The following is an 18,994-nucleotide window of genomic DNA, read 5'->3' as shown; positions in this document are numbered from 1 at the left end:
CTTTAACTTGAGTTTCTGGTAACCTTTAGTGTTCCTTTAAGTTCCCGCACCTGGGGGCTGTGACGTCTTGGATTTTGATGGCATCTTCTAGGGCCTACTAACAATATATAGTGTCACATATTGACTACATTGTGTTCTAAAGGAACCAAATATTAAACATGGCAAGTTTCGGGGACCTTTATTCAGCCAACGTGGCCCAAATGTGAAAACATACTTTGGAATCCCTGACGTCACGCTGACGTACCGGCACTGGGGTATCGGCGCGAAATTCAAATACTGATACTTGTACCTTCATTTTCTCATCTAATAATCAAACTATATTTTTTTAAATACTGCCTGCAGGGTTCCCTAACAGTGCTTCATTAGTCTAAACTGATTCATTGTTTTGCTGTAGTGTATCTTTAAAAGTGGATCTGTGTTTTGCGGCAACCTTTAATTTTTTGCACAGAAAGTTTTTCTTTCCAGTTCCTAAAATACAGAAAGCCTAACCCATCGTAATGCCAATCTGCACGACAGATAAAATGATTGCACATCACATGATTCGATCCCCGCTCCGCGCGTAGCCGGAGAGCAGGCGCTGTCCGCACCATTTGATTGACAAGTTTGGTGTAATTTGCCACCAGTCAGATTCTGAAATATGGAAGGTCATAGCAAATTCGCGTGACGATTAGGCACACGCAACATGTGGCATTGCACAGGCCTCAACTCCTAATACGAAGAATATTCGAAAAATCGAATAGTAGATAGTTAAACCTCGACATAACGAAGTCTAATATCGGCAACTTGCTTCGTTACATCGGAATTTCATTCTATTGAAATTTGACCTTTTATGCAAATAAGTACAGTCGCCGATCAATTTTTCTTTCACGGAAAGGGGCTGCAGAATTTCCCGAATTATCGGGCAATCGAAAAAAGCTAGTTTGAATGAGAAAACGAATTCATTATAATAAATTTAGTAGTTGGCGAGGAATGATACGACTTCATGCCACGGACGTCGACGATATCTTCTCGGCGGTACGAATTAAGCGAAGCCCACCACACTTTCGCGTGCACTCCGCCCCCGCGGCTGATAGCGTCGCCTGCATTGGGACGATGCTATCAGGAAAAACGCCGGCAGCGGGGAGTGAATGCTTCGTGTGCCGCTCGCTCCAACGAGTCCCCAGAACTTGAGATTACGCAACCTCCAATACTAAATGCGCGGTAAGACAGTTTACATGGTGCCACGTTATCTTGGCACGCCCACTCTTAGCACACGTGACAGATTACCTCTAAAGCAGGGTGAATGGCTCCGTATGCGCTCAGCCGCGCTTACAGCCATGTGCAGCCACGACCGAGACGCGCGCCAACTTACCCTTCACTCACCCCACTCCGCCCCTAGCGTGCGCTTGCTCGCTCACCTCCCCCTCTTTCCCTTTGCTCGCGCGGGAAGGCGGCACTCCCCTGTGAAGCCCCCCACCTTTGTCTCACCTTCGCACACTTTCACTCGCACTTAAAGCACACAGTGCGCGAGGCCCGACATGATCTTATCGTACTTGGACTTTATACAGAACATGATGCGGCTCCACTTCAGCGGTCGCTCTTGTCGACCGGCGCGCGATTTGAGAGGTGCGTTTGCAAATAGCCACTTGTAATTCAATCATTTGACCATCTGCGTCCGCGGAAGTTTCCGTTTATTGTCTCTGCATTCCTATGTGGTGGCAGTGAAATTTCGTTTTATTGAAATCGCATACAAACGCACTTCGTTATATTGAGGTTTTAAATACATGTGGACAAGGCGTTACAAAAAGTTAAATACTTCGTTATACTGAGAATTCCGTTATATTGAATTGCACCTCCCCCGCCCAGCTACGAGAGATGCAGGTGTGTAGATACCACGACCTGGTGCAACTGTGCTTGGCACTAGGTGCCATAACACACTGAGCTGCCACAGTTCCAGGTCACAAAAAACAAAACAAAGTTGTAATAAAGTAGTTCAGTTTATATACAAACAAATACAACAAATAAAGAAAAGTAACCATGACAGCATCAACACAATTCTAAATACAGTTTCAAATAAATGATATTACCGTCAAGTTAAAATTAAAAAAAAATATATTTAAAAAATATATCATGCTTACTTACACATTTCCAAAAGTACGAACAAGCTATAAGATAGCAATAAAGAAATTGAAACAAAATCAATCATTAGCATTATTTGGAAACAAACATCAAGCATGCAGTAGCATATCATGTCCATCCCCCTGTGTTGTCCAGGTTCTTTCCAAATGTAGTAAAACAATTAAAATCTATAGTTTAAAGTGCAGTCAGTAGTACAAAAAATAGTAAAATTGATTTTGTCATCTGCCAACAATAATTACACTACCTAGAAAGACACAAGAGGGACTAAAAAAGTGCCACTTGATGCTACCTTACCATGGTTAAGTCAATTGAAAAGGGGAGATCGGAGGACAAAGTGGCTGCAAGCCACATATACAATACTTTGACTACAAGGAAATTAGGAAGTCTTAAAAAATTATACTGAGCATTTTTGTTGCAAGGATTCCATCATTTTCCAAGGAGAATAATATGAAAATAGAAAGTACTGAGATTGAATAAGTAAAAAGTCACAACATATTTACCCTTATGTGGCATACAAGAGTGCAAAATTGAATGGTGACTTAAATAGAGATAAACACAAACATTACACCAACATTCCCCATTCACTAAATGTTCTGTTAGAGGTTGCCAATAACAAAATGTGTGAGTAGGAAGTAGCAGTAACCACTGGCCACAGCCTCGTGTTGGAGTCAAGCCTCTAAAGATGTGAACAGTGCTGCATCATAAAACCGCATCGTAAATTCCGTTTGGCAAAAGTAACCATCTTATAGTGCTCCTACTTCTCCAACGTAATTCGTCAGTATTAACATAAAACAAGCAGACTCTAAACGGCCAAAGTAGCTCACTGATCTTTTGCTGCACCAATATTTCCACCAAAGCTGCAGAAATGCCAAACACACTAAATGCATAAAAGCAGACAAATAGTACATCAGTCTAACGCTGCTAAAATAACATGGTGCATAAAATGTCACACAAGCATATCTATATGAATTTAGTGTGTGAAGTATAAATTGTTTTGATTTTTGAATGTTATCAAATTCTAATCACAATTTGCAAACTGTTCACTGAACAGCCAAGAGAAACTGAATTTTGTAAGCCAGGTATTTTACAATTAATCAGCCATGAATATTTACAGAAATAACACAATGCTGCCCAGATGTCAAATAAAGACAAGTGGTCATACAGATTCCACCTAAAATACTTTGTCAGTCTAACTGTACCATCAACAAACCATATTTATGCAAATCGAGGTAAGGTAAAAGCAAACAAGTCTACCTTTCAGGTGAGCAAAATAAAAAGTTTATATATACACCCTTAAATGCAAGACCTACATACTTTTATGGTGGAAAAGCACTGTTAAAACGGAGGCGTGGAAAGAGCACAGGACAGAGTGCTTCCTGTGCACTTCCCAAGTCTCCGTTTTAGCAGTGCTTCTCCCCCCCCCCCCCACTATGAACATTTACCAACACGTCCAACTGACAGCTATTCTAAACATACTTTTATGTTGCACGCAAATTGAGCTGATTCTTTTCAAAACTAACAGAAGAATTCTAGCCGTAGGGTTTCCCCTTTTTTGTTATCGCAGCCTGGCATCATGGAATTTGCCATAAAACTACATGTAATATGACACACAATATTATGCGAAATTTCTTAACACATCACCAAGATGCCTCTCAAGGAGGCATGGCAAGTGTCCGCTAACATTGACTTTGCACATGACATACATTTGGTGGTTTACAGTGCTTGTTAAAGGATACATTGTCGTGGTTCAGACATTGGGCTGTGGTTGCTTCAGCTGTGGGTGCTGCCAGAAGCAGCGTAAATGCATGTAGCAGGCCCAAAGAGAGCAACCAGAACCATTTACCACAAGTACTCTGCTATAAAGTGAAGCCCTTCCAATCAAGCAACTGAGGAAGATTTGCTGATGATCAAGTGCTTGTGTGTTCCTTTTAACAGTAGATCACACTATTATTGAAATCCTTTCTTCTTTAAACATTAAAAAATCACTTTCTTCAACCATTTACATAACACAGTTATGAATGAGTTTGTTGACAAAAAACAAATTGCAAAACGACAAAAGAAGTAATCCAAACAAAAATGAACGAGAGTAGCAGCATTAGTATCTTGAATTTAGCACAATGTACGTAGGCCAAAATATGTCAAGATGTGCTGCTCCTGATGCACACTAAGATTCCACTTTGCCTACCAATAAACAATGGTGACATTGGTTCTTGTGGTGCTTAAATATTTGAGCTCTCTAAAACACTAAGGGGAGATGTGTCTCAGAGATCTATTTTTGTTAATAATTAAGCTAATCGGATGAAATTTGCGCATAATATAGAGCTTTACTATCCTGTTTTTGAGTATGATTCCAGTTTCTCAATATCGTGGTTTCTCTTGAGCAAAGTTTGGGTTTCATTCCGGGCCCATGAAAGTGTTATAAGACAGTCTATATATTACTCTTTATAAACAAATAATTGCAAATAAGCTCAAAACCTATTTGTATAGCTTTATTATTTAAAGATATTTTTAAATAGTGACTTTAGTTATTGAGAATTGATTGGTTTGCTAAAACCCACATGACCAAAATTAGCTGCAAATTACAATAAAGCATAAATACTTCCATTTTACACATCTTAGTGAATGTGCATGCAAAGTTGGCTGAGATTGAGTCAAACTAAGTACAAGAATTTTTGTCCACAAGTATTAAAACAGCACAAGCTTGAAAAGGAAAAACGTAGTGAAACAACATTGTTTCTGTTTCCTAATAAGAAAGCCCATGTTGAGTTAGTAAAATATAGTGAGAGACCTGCATAAATCTTCATGCATGACTGGGCGCTTATAGGACAACTCTCAGCTAACAAAAGCTAAAAGAAGGCTAAATTCTTATCTTATGTAAAACGAAAACGGCATGAACATAAAATAAGGAGTGGGAGGGATGCAACAGACCCTAATGGCAACTACACAAGCTTGGAGCCAGTATTAGCACGATCATCTACACACAACAAAAATGTTTTCAGGTTTCCAGGCTACCTGAAAAAGCATCACAAATTGTAATAACAATTACAGTCATGCCTTGCTTTATAAAAAGACCTGTCATATTTAACTTAATAGAAACTGCAAACGTACCTCGCAAATATTCAGCAAACATTAGCAGTCTTTTTTTCCAGGTTCACCATTTGATTAATTCCAGACAAAAAAAAAAGTAGATGCAAATGGCACCTGCAAACCAGTAATGCAGTGGCAAATTATGATATAGCATGCAATGAGCAAGCCTACTATAGAATACTAGTGCTAAAATCAATGCTGGTGTTACCATGCTGGCACCTGCATGATGACCACACACTATGTACAAACTTCTCGACAGTGAAAGCTTGCACCGTCCAGAGCTGACTAAGAAGCAGGAAAGCACTTCAGTTAGCCAGATTGCATGCAGGCGGCAACATGATCAGGGGGTACCAAAAGTGCTCAAATATCAGTTGTTTCCCATCCCTGCCCACGTACGCAAGCTCTTCAAAACACTTGTCAGACCAGAGCACCAGTTCTGCCTCTCCTCCCTTGTATCAGCAGACAGCAGGTGGTCCTTGCCATTGATGTGCAAAACTATTGTGTGAGGTCGTGCACATATGTCACGTGATGCTAGACGTGCCTCTGGACTGGTGCACTGGCTCAACTCCAATCGACCTACTGGTTCCTGCATCATAGCACCGCAGAGGCAATAAGGAAATCAGAAAATTAAAGAAAACTGTCACGTAATGCTATCACAATAGCACAAGACAATTTGTCATCCTGCAGGTGTAAACATGCTACTTGAAGAGGAGGCTTTCAATACATCACAGGTAAAGAAACAAAACCTGCAAGGTTACGTTCATCATTCAGTTCATATGCAACTGAGCTAATACACGAACATATTATTGCATTTTAATGAAGTCATACAAAGAAAAGAGATAGTGTAAATAAGCTCATGCACATGAAAATCTTTTTCAATGCATTGAATTTTTAAAAAAATTTGGCAATGCTCTCTAAATACTATTGGAGAAAATGGTGACTGCTAACATGTTGCAGAAGTATGCAGTCATTGATAACGTAAAACTGGATCAGCTCTGCTTCACACACCATATCACATGCTATTTGCAGCGATGTAAAACCTAAGGTTTCCTTACCCGATTACCATGTTGCACATTTGTGAGCTGCGCTTCTCTGTATTGCTAGTTGGGTCGAACGCTGGGTTTATTACACTGCATATCTGGGGCCTTATTTTCTAAAGATTCTTTTTTCTAGCACTTTTCATATAATCTGTCCTGTCCAGTAGCCAATAGTGGCAATACGGCTTCATTTGAGCCAATCATGAAGAAAAAATGGGTTATTACAAAATCCAGCCCCAGGATGTGATTTTCTATGAGTGACGGATTTTTTTTGTAGACGATAATGAAAACAAAGCTAACACTTCACAAAAATTCATGCACTGAACTTTTTTTTATGAAACATTAAACATATTAGTTTACAGTTGCAACCCCATCTATAAGAAGAAACCAATATCCTTACTAAGCAAGTTTCAATGACGTGATATAGTGAACATTTCCGAATGAAAAACATTGATTTTGAGAGAAGCCATATTCTGCCATGACCAGAAGCTGACAATGAGGTGGCTATAGAGATGTGACAAGTAAGAATGTAAGAAAGGCAGACAAAAGTATTGACACACATAGATACAAATACTTGCCAACTTTGCTTGTGCAAAAAAAGAAAAAGGAAGGTGCAGCATTAACTGTATGACAGTAAACTTCCTATGATTTTACTTTTATTTTTTGTTATAAAACCAGGTGAACAATAAATCTGGGTGCACACTGTTTTTATACTATGAACTCACAAAGAACTGCATGCACGTTACATTTAAAGGCGCATCAGAATTGGGTACATAATGCCAAATGCAGGGGGCAGCACTGTGTTGGAAGTTTTTTCTGCCTCTTCTTTTATTTCAACTGAATAATTCTATCAGTTCCGCCAGTCTTGTGCCCTGTATTAATTGAAGTTGACTGTAATACTATTGTGTTTCTATCATGTTTTGTATTTAAGTTTCTCAGTCGCTTTTGATCATGACAACCCTTGATATACAGTGGAATCTCGGTGATACGAGTCTCAAGTGGCGGCGAAAATATTCATATCACCAGAAAATTTGTATCGTCAAAAAATGAGAAAAAGAAAGTTTTAGACCATAGGCCCACGTACAGGGGATTTATTTGCGTGGAAGAAAGTGCCGGATGTCCATCTGCGTCTTCTTTTCTGCCAGGTCAGCCGGCGAAGAACTTCGGAAAGAAAAGAACTGAGCAGACGTGTTTTTGCGTACAGTCTCTGATGCAACCACGCGCCGCAGAATGTCAAGTGCATGCATTGTTTCTGCTGCCGTCAGAGGCTGATTGCAGCTGTTATAGTTATCATCATCACTGCTCGTGGCTTCAACTTGTGATGTGTCCACATCATCTGCAATGTCTGCAATGCTTCGCAGACCGCAAGTTGCGAGGTCGTCAGCCATGGTCACGAAGTCGTTAGCAGAACAGTCCACGCCAAGTAGGTCCCAATTTTCAATTTGGAGCGAATCTGGCTTTTGTGAGGAGGTGGCCACACTGGATTTGAAAATGCCAGACTTGCTGAAGCAGTTGGCGATTGTCGTAGGCAACACACGATGCCAAGCCATTGCAATAAAGCGTTGGGCATCTAGAAGATTGATCTGCAGGTTTGCGTCCTTGCGGTCAACTTTCGCCAGGAGACGTCGCACCAATAAGCTTTTATAATGATGCTTGACATTCTTGATAATGCCTGCATCAAGCGGTTGGAAGTGACTGGTGGCATTTGCTGGCAAAAATACAACTTCCACACTCTGCAGCATTGTCTCTTTTGGGTGTACTGGGCATTGATCTAAAATCAAAACAATCTTCCTGTTTTGACTAGACATCTTCCTATCAGGTAGGTAGCAAACTCCAAAAACAATGGCGACGTCATCCATGCCTTTTTGTTAGCTTTATAGATGCGAGGTAACCGCCTGGCTACACCTTGAAGTGTCGCGGCTTCTGTGATTTGCCTATGACTGTCAGCTGCATCTTTTCCAATCGGCACTGCAGGAGAACAGCACAGTCACGCGCTATTCGCTCTACTGCCCACACTGGCAGGCTTCACCTTTATTAAAACACAGACTCTTCTTGGGCTGCATGTAGTAAAAAAGCCCAGCCTCGCCCATGTTGAAAATGTCTTGAGCTTCGTGGCCCTCAATTAATGCTGGCAGTGTTGCTTCTATCCAATTCTCAACAGCGGAGGCATCGACCTTAGCTTCGCCGTCGATGGTTTTGTAGGCAAGGCCATGCCTGGCTTTAAACCTGTGCATCCATCCTCCTGAGGCCTGAAAATCTTTTATGCCGAGCCAAAGTGCTACGTCCGTGGCTTTTTCACGTGGGACTTCACCATCACCACTGACGCCAGCTGCTGTCACTTCTTTAAACCACATCAGAAGAGCTTCTTCTAACTTGAGGTGATGGGAAGTTTTAGCCTCCTTTTTATTGATGCCAAAGCACTGCACATTGAGCATAATTTAGTCGCACTGACTAACAAGGTTTCATAGAGTAGACGGCATTAGGCCTAACTCTTTGGCGAGGTCTGCGCAATTTTTCTTCGGTTCCTCATCCACTTTCTTCAAAATTTCTAGTTTTTCTTTAAAAGAGAGTGCCTTCTGCTTCTGCGACATCATAATTTTGGGGGCTGACATGGCTCTTGAGGATTGATGCTTGTGAACAGACGCGCACACATGAAACAGGCGCGGGCACACGAGCGGCCCGCTGCCCCAGCCGCCACAATGCTCTCAGGTTGGCCGGTCCGCAGAATGAACGGGCCAATCCGCAGCGGCACATCCCTTGTGTGCAGGCGAAATAGCAAGAGTATTCAACGTCAGGAACAAGGGGGAACGCTTGATTGCCGCCACGGCTGCAGTTTATATACATATATATATATATATATATATATATATATATATATAAACTAAAAAGGGAGCTAGAAGCACTCAAGCTGCAGCCAGTGGAAACGAAAGGGACAGCAAGAGGGTAGGTAGAGGGAAATAAAAGATGGGAGGGGTCAGGGAGAACGGACAGGCGTAGAGGGGGTGAAATGTTCTGTTCATTCAGAGCAGCACCTCGCCCGCCACTATTGTAAACACACCAAGAGGAGGAATACCATCGGCGGGGAGGACTGATTGCTTTTGAGCTCACAAGCATCCACGGCCGCTATGAAAATCCCAACCCATCTGGCCTCCTGCCCACACCGCCGTCGGCTGCTCGCTGCTCGCATGTTCATATCACCAGCACCAGAGTGATAAATGTGTACATATCATCTGAATTTTTTGACATTATATACAATGCACTTTGTCCAGGGAATTTTGAAAATTCGTATCACAACAAAATTCATATCAGCCGAATTCGTATCACCAAGATTCCACTGTATAGCATCAGAAAGTTCATTCTGTGACATTTGTATGAAAGTCAGTGCACTGCCCCAGGACAGTCTTCTGCACCATGTACAGTGCCTAATGATTGAAACGCAATACTCGGGGCGCATGGCTGCCGGCACTTTTCGCATCACTGGTGGGCGCTGGGAACAACGAGCTGGTGCATTACGGTATGCAATAAAAATGAGAGCCTTTTCGCAGCATTATGACTACATTTGGTCCCCCAACAATCACTTAGCGCTCACTAGTGGCGCAGTAAGCGCTGGCCACCATGTGGTCTGATTATTACGTTTCAACTGCTATGCAATGAACAAGTTCATAAAGCATTGTCATCACACCTTACTAGAGTCTATTTCAGTGCTAAATAACAATCATAGGCAATGCTATTCCATTCTCCACCTTAGACAAACAAAATTGTTTTGTTTGTGCATACATACTTGCCTAGCAAAAAAAAAAAAAAAATTAGAGTATTGAATTACAGTGTCTCAAAAGCTAAGTAAAGTTTCAGTTGAGAAAGAAACATCACAGTAAATATATATGTAGAGTACACATACAGGTAATGACTGAAAAGGGACTGTTATTGGTATAGTAAGGACATATCATACAAGGAGATTGCATGTGCACACAGCATAGTGCAGTGCTGCAAGCAGCTTGTGAGAGTGTATAGCAACACCCATACATCCATTGCACAACTAATAGTATGCATGCACTGACTGTCCATTTGATTAGTGCCTAATGATGAAGCACACTGATGAAAAGAAAGCGAAAGGCAAGTACCCAGAAGGGATGTACTACTGTCATCTGCAACCTAATGCCTGCTTAGTATTGGCATGCACTGAAATCTGAAATTAATTACAGTGTCTCAAAAGCTAAGTACAGTTTCAGTTGAGAAAGAAACATCAAAGTAAATATATATGTAGAGTACACATACAGGTAATGACTGAAAAGGGACTGTTATTGGTATAGCAAGGACATATCATACAAGGAGATCGCATGTGCACACAGCATAGTGCAGTGCTGCAAGCAGCTTGTGAGAGTGTATAGCAACACCCATACATCCATTGCACAACTAATAGTATGCATGCACTGACTGTCCATTTGATTAATGCCTAATGATGAAGCACACTGATGAAAAGAAAGCGAAAGGCAAGTACCCAGAAGGGATGTACTACTGTCACCTGCAACCTAATGCCTGCTTAGTATTGGCATGCACTGAAATCTGAAATTAATTCAGAAATATGGAGAAAACCCATGCTAAATTGGCATTAGCATGAACATTACTACAAACCTAGAACTAATTATTTACTCTGATGCTTTGGTGGAAAGCATTTTGTGCACAAAAGGCATATGGTCACCTGCAGCCTGCTTAATATCGGCATGCATTGAAATCTGGAATTAAAAAATATGGAGAAAGCCCATGCTACATTGGCATTAGCACGAACATTACTGTAACTTAGAACTAATTATTCACTCTGTTGCCTTGTTTATAATGCACTTTGTGAGCACAAGGTACAAGACAGAAAGAAGAGATAACTCATGCAATATTCTGAATACAGTGAACTGAGTCTTATGCTCAGTATGATGCTAAAGTTACACGGGCAGGGATTTTGTGCACACGACTTTCACCTTCTGGCCAGACAGTTACATAGTATGACTGAGAGTAGACAAATATTATTTTGTCCATTAAAACCCACAGAATATATTAAAACAGTAGACCTAAGGATCTCTACACTGAAAAGCCTAATATGCAGAGCCATAAATAGGAAATCTGAAAAATAATGCCTGTGCATGTCTTTAACACAAACTGAGGTTCTGCACCAGGATTGCAGAAATACACAAATGTCCTTATGGTTCAAACCTTGCCCATGACTACATGAAATAAGTTATGTCACATACAAACACCCGTTTATAATACCACACTAATGGTGCATACCAACTTTTTAAATGGTTAAAGATGAATGGAGCTGGCTACAAGTTTCTTCAAATTAATATGAATTAATATGCACCATGGCACATACTAAACTGCTTGAGTGAAATTGTATGCAAAATCAAGCCTTGTGATTATTAAAATTTTACATCCAATGTCTTTACCAAGTTACCAATGAGAGTAAGTTTGTAGTTCCATTACCGCTTACAACATTAACTCCTGCAGACAAAAAGAAGCATATTGTTTTTTGTACTTCGCTTAAATAGGGACACTAAAGGCAAATTATGTCCAGCTGAAGTGGTAGATTAATGCCAAAGAATGTCTGAGGCATCAATATTATCGAGAACGGAGCTTTACTAATCGAGAAAATGAGGTACAGTAAAACCTCATTATAACGAAACGGGATATAACTAAGTGATCGTGATTCCCCTTGAAATTCCAATAGATGCCCATGTACTGAAAACCTCATTTTAATGAAGCTAAAATTTCCTCACAATGGGTACAACGAACCTTTTTTAAAGCACAGCTCTTTGGCACCTGTCGTGCCTCACCATAACCACCTCTGTAGCCAGGGCCAGCACGCTGCTAAGCTGCGCGTGCTCCTGGCACCATCTGTCTGTCGTGCACTGCACAAGCCTTGCTCTTTTCACTCCTCCTCCAATGGCACTCGTGTGCAGCGGCAATCAGAGCGCTGGCTCAGTGGCGGCTGACTTCGATTATGTGCTGCTGCCCAAGCCGAATTGCATAGCCGCCGCTGTTCGCCACCGCGTGTACCCCCTACCCCCCCTCCTCTCCTCCGTGGTGGCGACCGTGCAAGAGCGCGCGGTGTTCTCCGGTTGCCGAAGCGCCGGCTCGGTATCAGCGGATCACGGTGCATGCTTCCCAAGCTGAAACACAAAGCCACCTTCAGCTGACTCGCTTGCAGCGTCAGCGGCGTCAGTCAGTCGCTGCCATCTCTTCGCCGCGCAACGTTCCTATGCGCCTACGCGCTGCCTCCTGCAACCTTCCGATAAGCGAGGCAGCTGTGCCAAGCTACGCTCCGTTTGCGGCGGCTGGTGTGAAATGTTCCACACCAGACGGATTGCCCAAGGCTCACAGACGGTTTATATTATAATATAATCCGTCTGCCTATATAAGTAGTTTATTCTCAGCCAGTTCTTTCTGAGCCATGAGCGAGGCAACCAGTGGAAGTCCTTCGTCTGCCATTGCTGCTAAATGAGCTGCCCGAGCAGAGGCCCAGCGCCGTTGCCACCAGAATCCAGAAGTGTGCTACGCTGAACCAGGCATTGGTGCAGCAAGTCTAGCATATATCCATCTATTTCTCTGACCACAAAGCTATCTTCATGACAATCAAGAACTGGGAGTGGAGCGTTTCTTGAAGAAGTGAAGAATAAAAAGTTGTAACTGTACATACATGTCTTGCCCGAATTATTTGCCTCAGTACGTATATAGAAAAGCCGAAACAGCTGAAGAGCTGCACTCAATTTTTGCATTAGCAAGTAACGCAATCATCGGCAATTTTTTTTTTCCACAATGAGCCTTTACTGACCATTTTGGTACCTGTCAGGTCAATGTCTTATAGTGCGTGACGTTCGCGTCTCCCGGCCTCCCCTTTCATGTGGAACTGGTAGACCCGCCTGCTCTTCTGCTGCGTGCGTGGGGCGCCGCCGACTGTGGTTTTGTTGTTGCTTGTTGTTGCCTCCGTGTGCATCCATGATATACGTGTTTCTATCGGTTCATTTGTGCGAGTTCCCGCCGCCAGAAAGAAGATGGACGAGGGCAAACAGAAGTGCAGAAGAATCGAGCAGAAGGCGGCTATGCTGAAAGCCGTCGAGTCCAGCATGAAGAAGAAAAAGTGGCCGAAGATTTCGGCATAGCATTGAGCACGCTGCCGACATGGTGTAAAAGGGGAAAGAAAGAAAAGCTGCGAACCCCCGCTTTCGAAGCTGTAGAGAAGGCAGTCTTCAAGTGGTTTTTGGACGCAATAGCAAGCGGCACTCCTGTGAGTGGGGCACTGTTGCAGCGCAAAGCGAGGGACTTCACATGCACCATAGGGCATGACGATTTTGTGGCGAGTGTTGGCTGGCTGCAGTGTTTCAAGGAGTGCCAAGACATCATTGGCAGGGCTGTCAGCAGGGAAGCGCAGTCTGTCGACCGCGACGTTGGACAGCTGCTAGAAAAATACAGTGCCAAGGATTTGTTCAACGTGGATGAGACAGCCCTATTCTACTAGATGCTGCCGCAAAAAACCTTGGCCCTCAAAGGTGAACGCTGCCAGGGCAGTAAGCTGAGCAAGGTTCGCGTAACTGTGTTGCTTTGGGCCAACATGGATGGGTCGTAAAAGGTGCTGGCCCTCGTAGTTGGCAAATGTGCGTCACCACGATGTTTCAAAGGCAAACGAAAGCTCCAAGTTAGTTATGTATCCAACCGTAAGACTTGGACGATGAGAGAAATTTTTGCACAATGGCTGCGGGAGCGGGATGAGCTGCTGGGCAAGCTGAGCTGAAAGATATGCCTTGTACTGGACAACTGCGCGGCCCACCACACTGCCGCTGTGCTCAAAAACACTGAGCTATGCTCCTTGCCCTAAAACTACACTGCAGTTGTGCCACTCCTCGACCAAGGAGTTATCATGAACCTTAACTTGGGCTACCGCAAGTGTGTGATCATCCGGATTCTGCTCAATATGAGCATGAAGCGCGAGTCCACAATCGACTTGTACATGGTGATCGAGATGCTACAGGCTGCTTGGATGGCTGTGTCGGCAAGCATGATCACCAATTACTTCCGGCATGCCTCATTTGGCGTCAGTGGTGGTGGTTACAGCGAAGATCTCGGTGCTGGCGCCAATGAGGGTGCCGTGGGCGACCAAGCCCTAGCGTCGTGGGACGCTCTCCTTGACGCCGGCATTGTGCCCAACTGCGGCACCTTCTCCACATACGTCAGTGCCGATGCTGACGCGGTAACGACAGAAGAACTAACGGAGGCGGAAATTTTGCACGCAGTGACGCAGGTGCCTAATGACGACAGTGACGAATGTGTCCACGACAGCTCAGAGCCTAATATTGGCGAACCCGATGTACCGACGCCCGCACAAGCGCTGGATGCGGCAGAGCTGCTGCGCTGCATTTTTGGCGCTCACAATGATGTCGAGGACGAACTCGAAATAGCAGCTGCAGCTGGTGCGCTGTTGATCCATCAGTGATGAGTAGTTTGGCGTGAATAAAGTAGCAATTCCTTGCTGTCTTTTTTTTGCTTGTTTTTTTCTGTGAGGCAGCTGTTTTCTTTTTCATGTGGCAGGCTGCTGTGAGATTTGGTGGTGAGTACATCCTCTCTTGCTTGCTAATTGTGGATAGAAATGGATAGTGGTTATAACAAACTTATGGTTATAACGAAGTAATTATGACCCCCCTTCAACTTCGTTATGAAGAGGTTTTACTATAAATGCAGGACACAATTTGAGACTCCTCAAGGGTATTCAAGTACTAGCCCAATGAAGTAGACACTCCTCATTATAGAGGTCACTAGTACTCAACCACTCATAATAAAAATATTGCATAACATTACAAGACGATGAAAATGCTACTTGTCTAATTCTATTCAATTCTTAGGAAAAAAATTACCTTTTAATATTACCCTTGACAATGACAGGGACAATTGAAAGGTTTTGTTTTTGCCCGACTCTGCAATGCTCATGCTTCGTTATCACATAGTGCTGCACTGGTTTTGCTGGATCATGAAACTCACACAACAATACACAGTTGTTGCCTTATTGTATCCCCCTCCCCCCTTTTTTTGCTGTTTACAGTAAACAGCTTATATGAGTGAAAACACCAGTAATAATATGAAAAAAAAATTTTTTTGCACACTCTTACAAATGAACCTTGTTTTTTTATGCAGATGTAAGTTTACTATGGTCTGGTATTATACTCAGTGAATGATTGTTTTTTTCTGTACAAAACTGATGCTACCCTACTGCCAAGCAGGTGCAGGACCATTGTCAGAAGGCCAGTAACATTCCTTTGCTTTGACCCGTGGGCAATTCTAGGTATTGTCCAAAAGAATGAATAAAAAATAAATCCGGACAGTGTGTTCAATTACAAAGAATTTCAAACCTTCTTGTGTTGCATAGCTTTTCTTGGCAAAAAAGCAAATAAAGCATTCTTTATAAGGTATTGTTGCTTTAGAAATCCTAATGCCAGGAGTAAAGTTGTACACAGTAACCCTTAGAGATAACAGTTGCGCACACATAGTTTTGAAGATGCCAGATGTTGACAAAAGTGGCGCCGCTCCTACGCCGACATCACAAGCAGGAAGCACAACGTGGCCAGCAGTTCTAGGGCATGAACTGAACGTACACAAACCAATCTTTAAAATTAAGTTATGACCAAACTGTACAACTATCAGCTGTGCAGTCTGGTGCACATTGCCTAAATGCGCATAAAAATGTATGTTACAAGCTTTGTTTATATTCACATGCCTAAAAATATATACAAAGTTGCTCTAAATGGCTAGCACATTCTTTGGATGAATGAAATAGATAACTTGCCTTTCTCTAATTATGGAATGTTTGACTTTGCGCCATTAGCAGGATACTGACTGCTTATGTAAGCAAGCCTCACTCAATCAAATTCTAAGCACCCTCTGCATTTTAAAGCTGCATTTCTTTTAGGGGCGGGGGAGTGTGTGGGTGGCTTAACTTCAAGTTAATATAACATGCACCTTAGAGCAAGCTGTTGAAACCTTCTTGTAATACTATAAAATTTCAGGAGGAGGAGGAACAGTTAATGTCACACTTGCCTTGCTGCCTTCATCTTCAGGGTAGCGCCAGTAGGACAGTCTGTTCTCAGCTAGCACACACCACCGTCTGTGCCATGCACCAAATCCTCCCACTTCTTCAAACATGGACTAAAAAAAAAATTGGAACATGTTAGAACTAGTGAAGTTGTTACAACATTGCAACAACAGCAGACTCCACTTAAAAACAGAAAAAAAAGTAGCAACCACTTGACTTGGGCGAGTTGGTTCATTTTGAAGGTATATTGAAGCAGCTTGATGGGACGAGTACAAGAAAACAACCACAACAGGTCCCATCATGCACCTTCAATACATCTTCAAGAAATAAGTGTTATTATGAAATAAGCTTGGAATAAATAGTACAACAGTTTCATTGAAAAGTGTTGAGTATTTTAATTTTACTGCAGTGAAAAAGATGTTATTGAACTTTAAACATCACAGCTCCTTTTGAATAAAGTATGCAAGAATTCTGCACAGCTCTTGCATCGAGAATAGCACTGCCGACTTTCACCTACATGTCTTGCCGTCTGGCCTGAAATAGTAATGCAGACTGGGACAGTAATATATATTTCGTCCTCACTAGAATCATGATCTTAGCCACCAACCTCTGCGTTAATGTCTTCAATGGTTTACTCTTGCCTAGTGACGTGTTGATGGTGAAAACACTGTTGCAACTTTGGATCCTTAATTTGCTTTAACTTGCCTGCAACTACCAAATAGACCAGAATTTTTTTCCGCTACTTAGCGTCATCAATTAACATGGTTGTTAAGCTGTTCCTGCTTCATATCTGGTATGACAGTTGATGAGGCAGATGGTAGTTTCGGTTTCTAAACTGAAGTTTTAAATAAAGCAATCTGTTTACACGATGTCTGTTAGTGTTGTGCCTATGGGTGGCAAACCAAAGCTTACATCCTTGTTCCATTTATTAGTCAATTTGATTTATTTAAATATTTTTTCGGGGGTCCACTGCACTGTCAATTACAATAACACAAGGTATATTGCAAGCTTACGATGGGTAACCATAAACAAAGCTTGCTCCACAATCAGGTGCAGTACTTATTTATACACCAAGCATAAAGCTTATGAGTCATTAGCATTAAAGGGGCTTTGAAACATCTTTTGAGCGTATAAACAAATGTTGCCGATCTGTTAATGAGGCTCCTGTGAACATGTGAACCAAATATTGCATGCAGCAGGAAGTTTACGATCTCGTGTCAGAAGCAGTGATAAATCACTTGTTCTCGCTTCCAGCAATGTTGTCATGCAGCGTCATCACAAGCAGCTGGACCCACAACAGTTATTGGCTGATTTTGTGATCATAAGAACATAGTAATACAATTATTGTTCATTTGAGCTAAGTGAAAAATATATGTTTGCAATCTCAAAAAGACAGAAAAAACATTTTATCTTCGCACTACCGGTCTAAACACCACAATTGCACATTGCTGCATCAGCTGTGCATGGCCTGAGAGATGAAAAGCATAGCATAGATAATCTGGCCATCATGGGGCGCTGCCATGAGCCGTCTCGTGTTCAACCTTTGGACGGGGCCATTGGGGCATTGCTTCCTTGCACCCTCTCGCTGTCCCCCCTCTGTAGCTTCCAGTGTGATAGTAGAAATGAGAGGAGGCAGAAAGCTGCTGATTGGTCCGAAAACTACGTCTAACTTCGATTTTGCTTAAAAGATTCAAAAATATTTTGTGACAGGAGATTCGTGAGGAGACATAATTTAATAGTGAGTCATTCTATGATTAGTTAGAAAAGTGTTTTCAGGGCCCCTTTAACAGGCACTTCCAACATTTTTTGAACATGGTAATTAAAGCAACTGAACGGAATGCAAAGCTACATTTCAAGATGGTGAAATGTCCTTTGCAAAGGTTTCTAAATGTCTTGATATATATGTACCCTTACAGTCTTATACCTCAACTCCTTTGCAATATGAATCTGACATTTCAATCTGCTAGTGTGTTTGTTGACCTGACAACGTTACACTTTCTTAGTTTCACGCTAATTCATAGTTGCAGAGTTTGCCCTGAAATAAAATTTCCATACTTTTTTTTATGCTGTGTAAGGGTGCTTGCGATTCTAAATATATATTCTGTACAGCATGATATGTTTTCTCACTGCTCACTAGAGTGGTGCTTTCATGATACTGTATTAACAACTGCACAGCACAATATTCTGACTTAGTGCTGCAATGACAGCTTGAGGTATTCAAGTCATCCTCATGGCTTTTTCCTTCACCCTCTACTTCTGAAACATAATGACAATGGCGACTTTCTAACACTATAGTCGCCGATCGATAATTTGGACATTGGGGACTGCCAAAAGGTGCAAATTATCTAATCCAAAATACCAGATTCACCCGAAAATCGGTGACTATTTTACATATAGCCAGAAAAGGTGTGCCTGTGAAAGGTGCTTGGATCGTCACTTTAGGAGATACCTTCAGTTTATAGCACAAGACACATCGGTGTCTAGCAGTGACAGCATTTTTGGCGCAGTGCCAAGCACACAATCTTATGACAGTAAGGAAACACTGTCACCCTTTGACATGTCCGGTGCTAGTCATGCGAAATATTGTGAAAATGAAAGTCTCTTTCAAAAGTTATTGTCCAACAATACCACCCACGTTTGTCAACGCGTGTTGCTGCAAGCACATATTCTTGTCCTTGGCCTAGAC

The 18,994-nt window shown here is 42.2% G+C and overlaps 1 protein-coding gene across 3 annotated transcripts in view; it reads right to left on the bottom strand.

The window, feature by feature from the left end:
• Positions 1 to 3,536: 3,536 nt before the first annotated feature.
• Positions 3,537 to 18,994, bottom strand: part of LOC142590200 (uncharacterized) — an 83,038-nt gene continuing 67,580 nt past the window's right edge. For all 3 annotated transcript variants that reach the window (XM_075702113.1, XM_075702120.1, XM_075702128.1), the window contains 2 exons: positions 16,314 to 16,421; positions 3,537 to 5,791 (listed from right to left, as the gene is read on the bottom strand). In XM_075702113.1, coding sequence (XP_075558228.1) covers positions 5,573 to 5,791; positions 16,314 to 16,421 — 327 coding nt within the window. In that variant the 3' untranslated portion in view covers positions 3,537 to 5,572. The remainder of the gene's footprint in view (positions 5,792 to 16,313; positions 16,422 to 18,994) is intronic.

This window comes from Dermacentor variabilis, chromosome 1, assembly GCF_050947875.1.
Source record: "Dermacentor variabilis isolate Ectoservices chromosome 1, ASM5094787v1, whole genome shotgun sequence".
Lineage (NCBI taxonomy): Eukaryota > Metazoa > Arthropoda > Arachnida > Ixodida > Ixodidae > Dermacentor > Dermacentor variabilis.
Note: the sequence above shows the minus strand (reverse complement) of the source record. Positions and strands in the feature narration are given on the sequence as shown.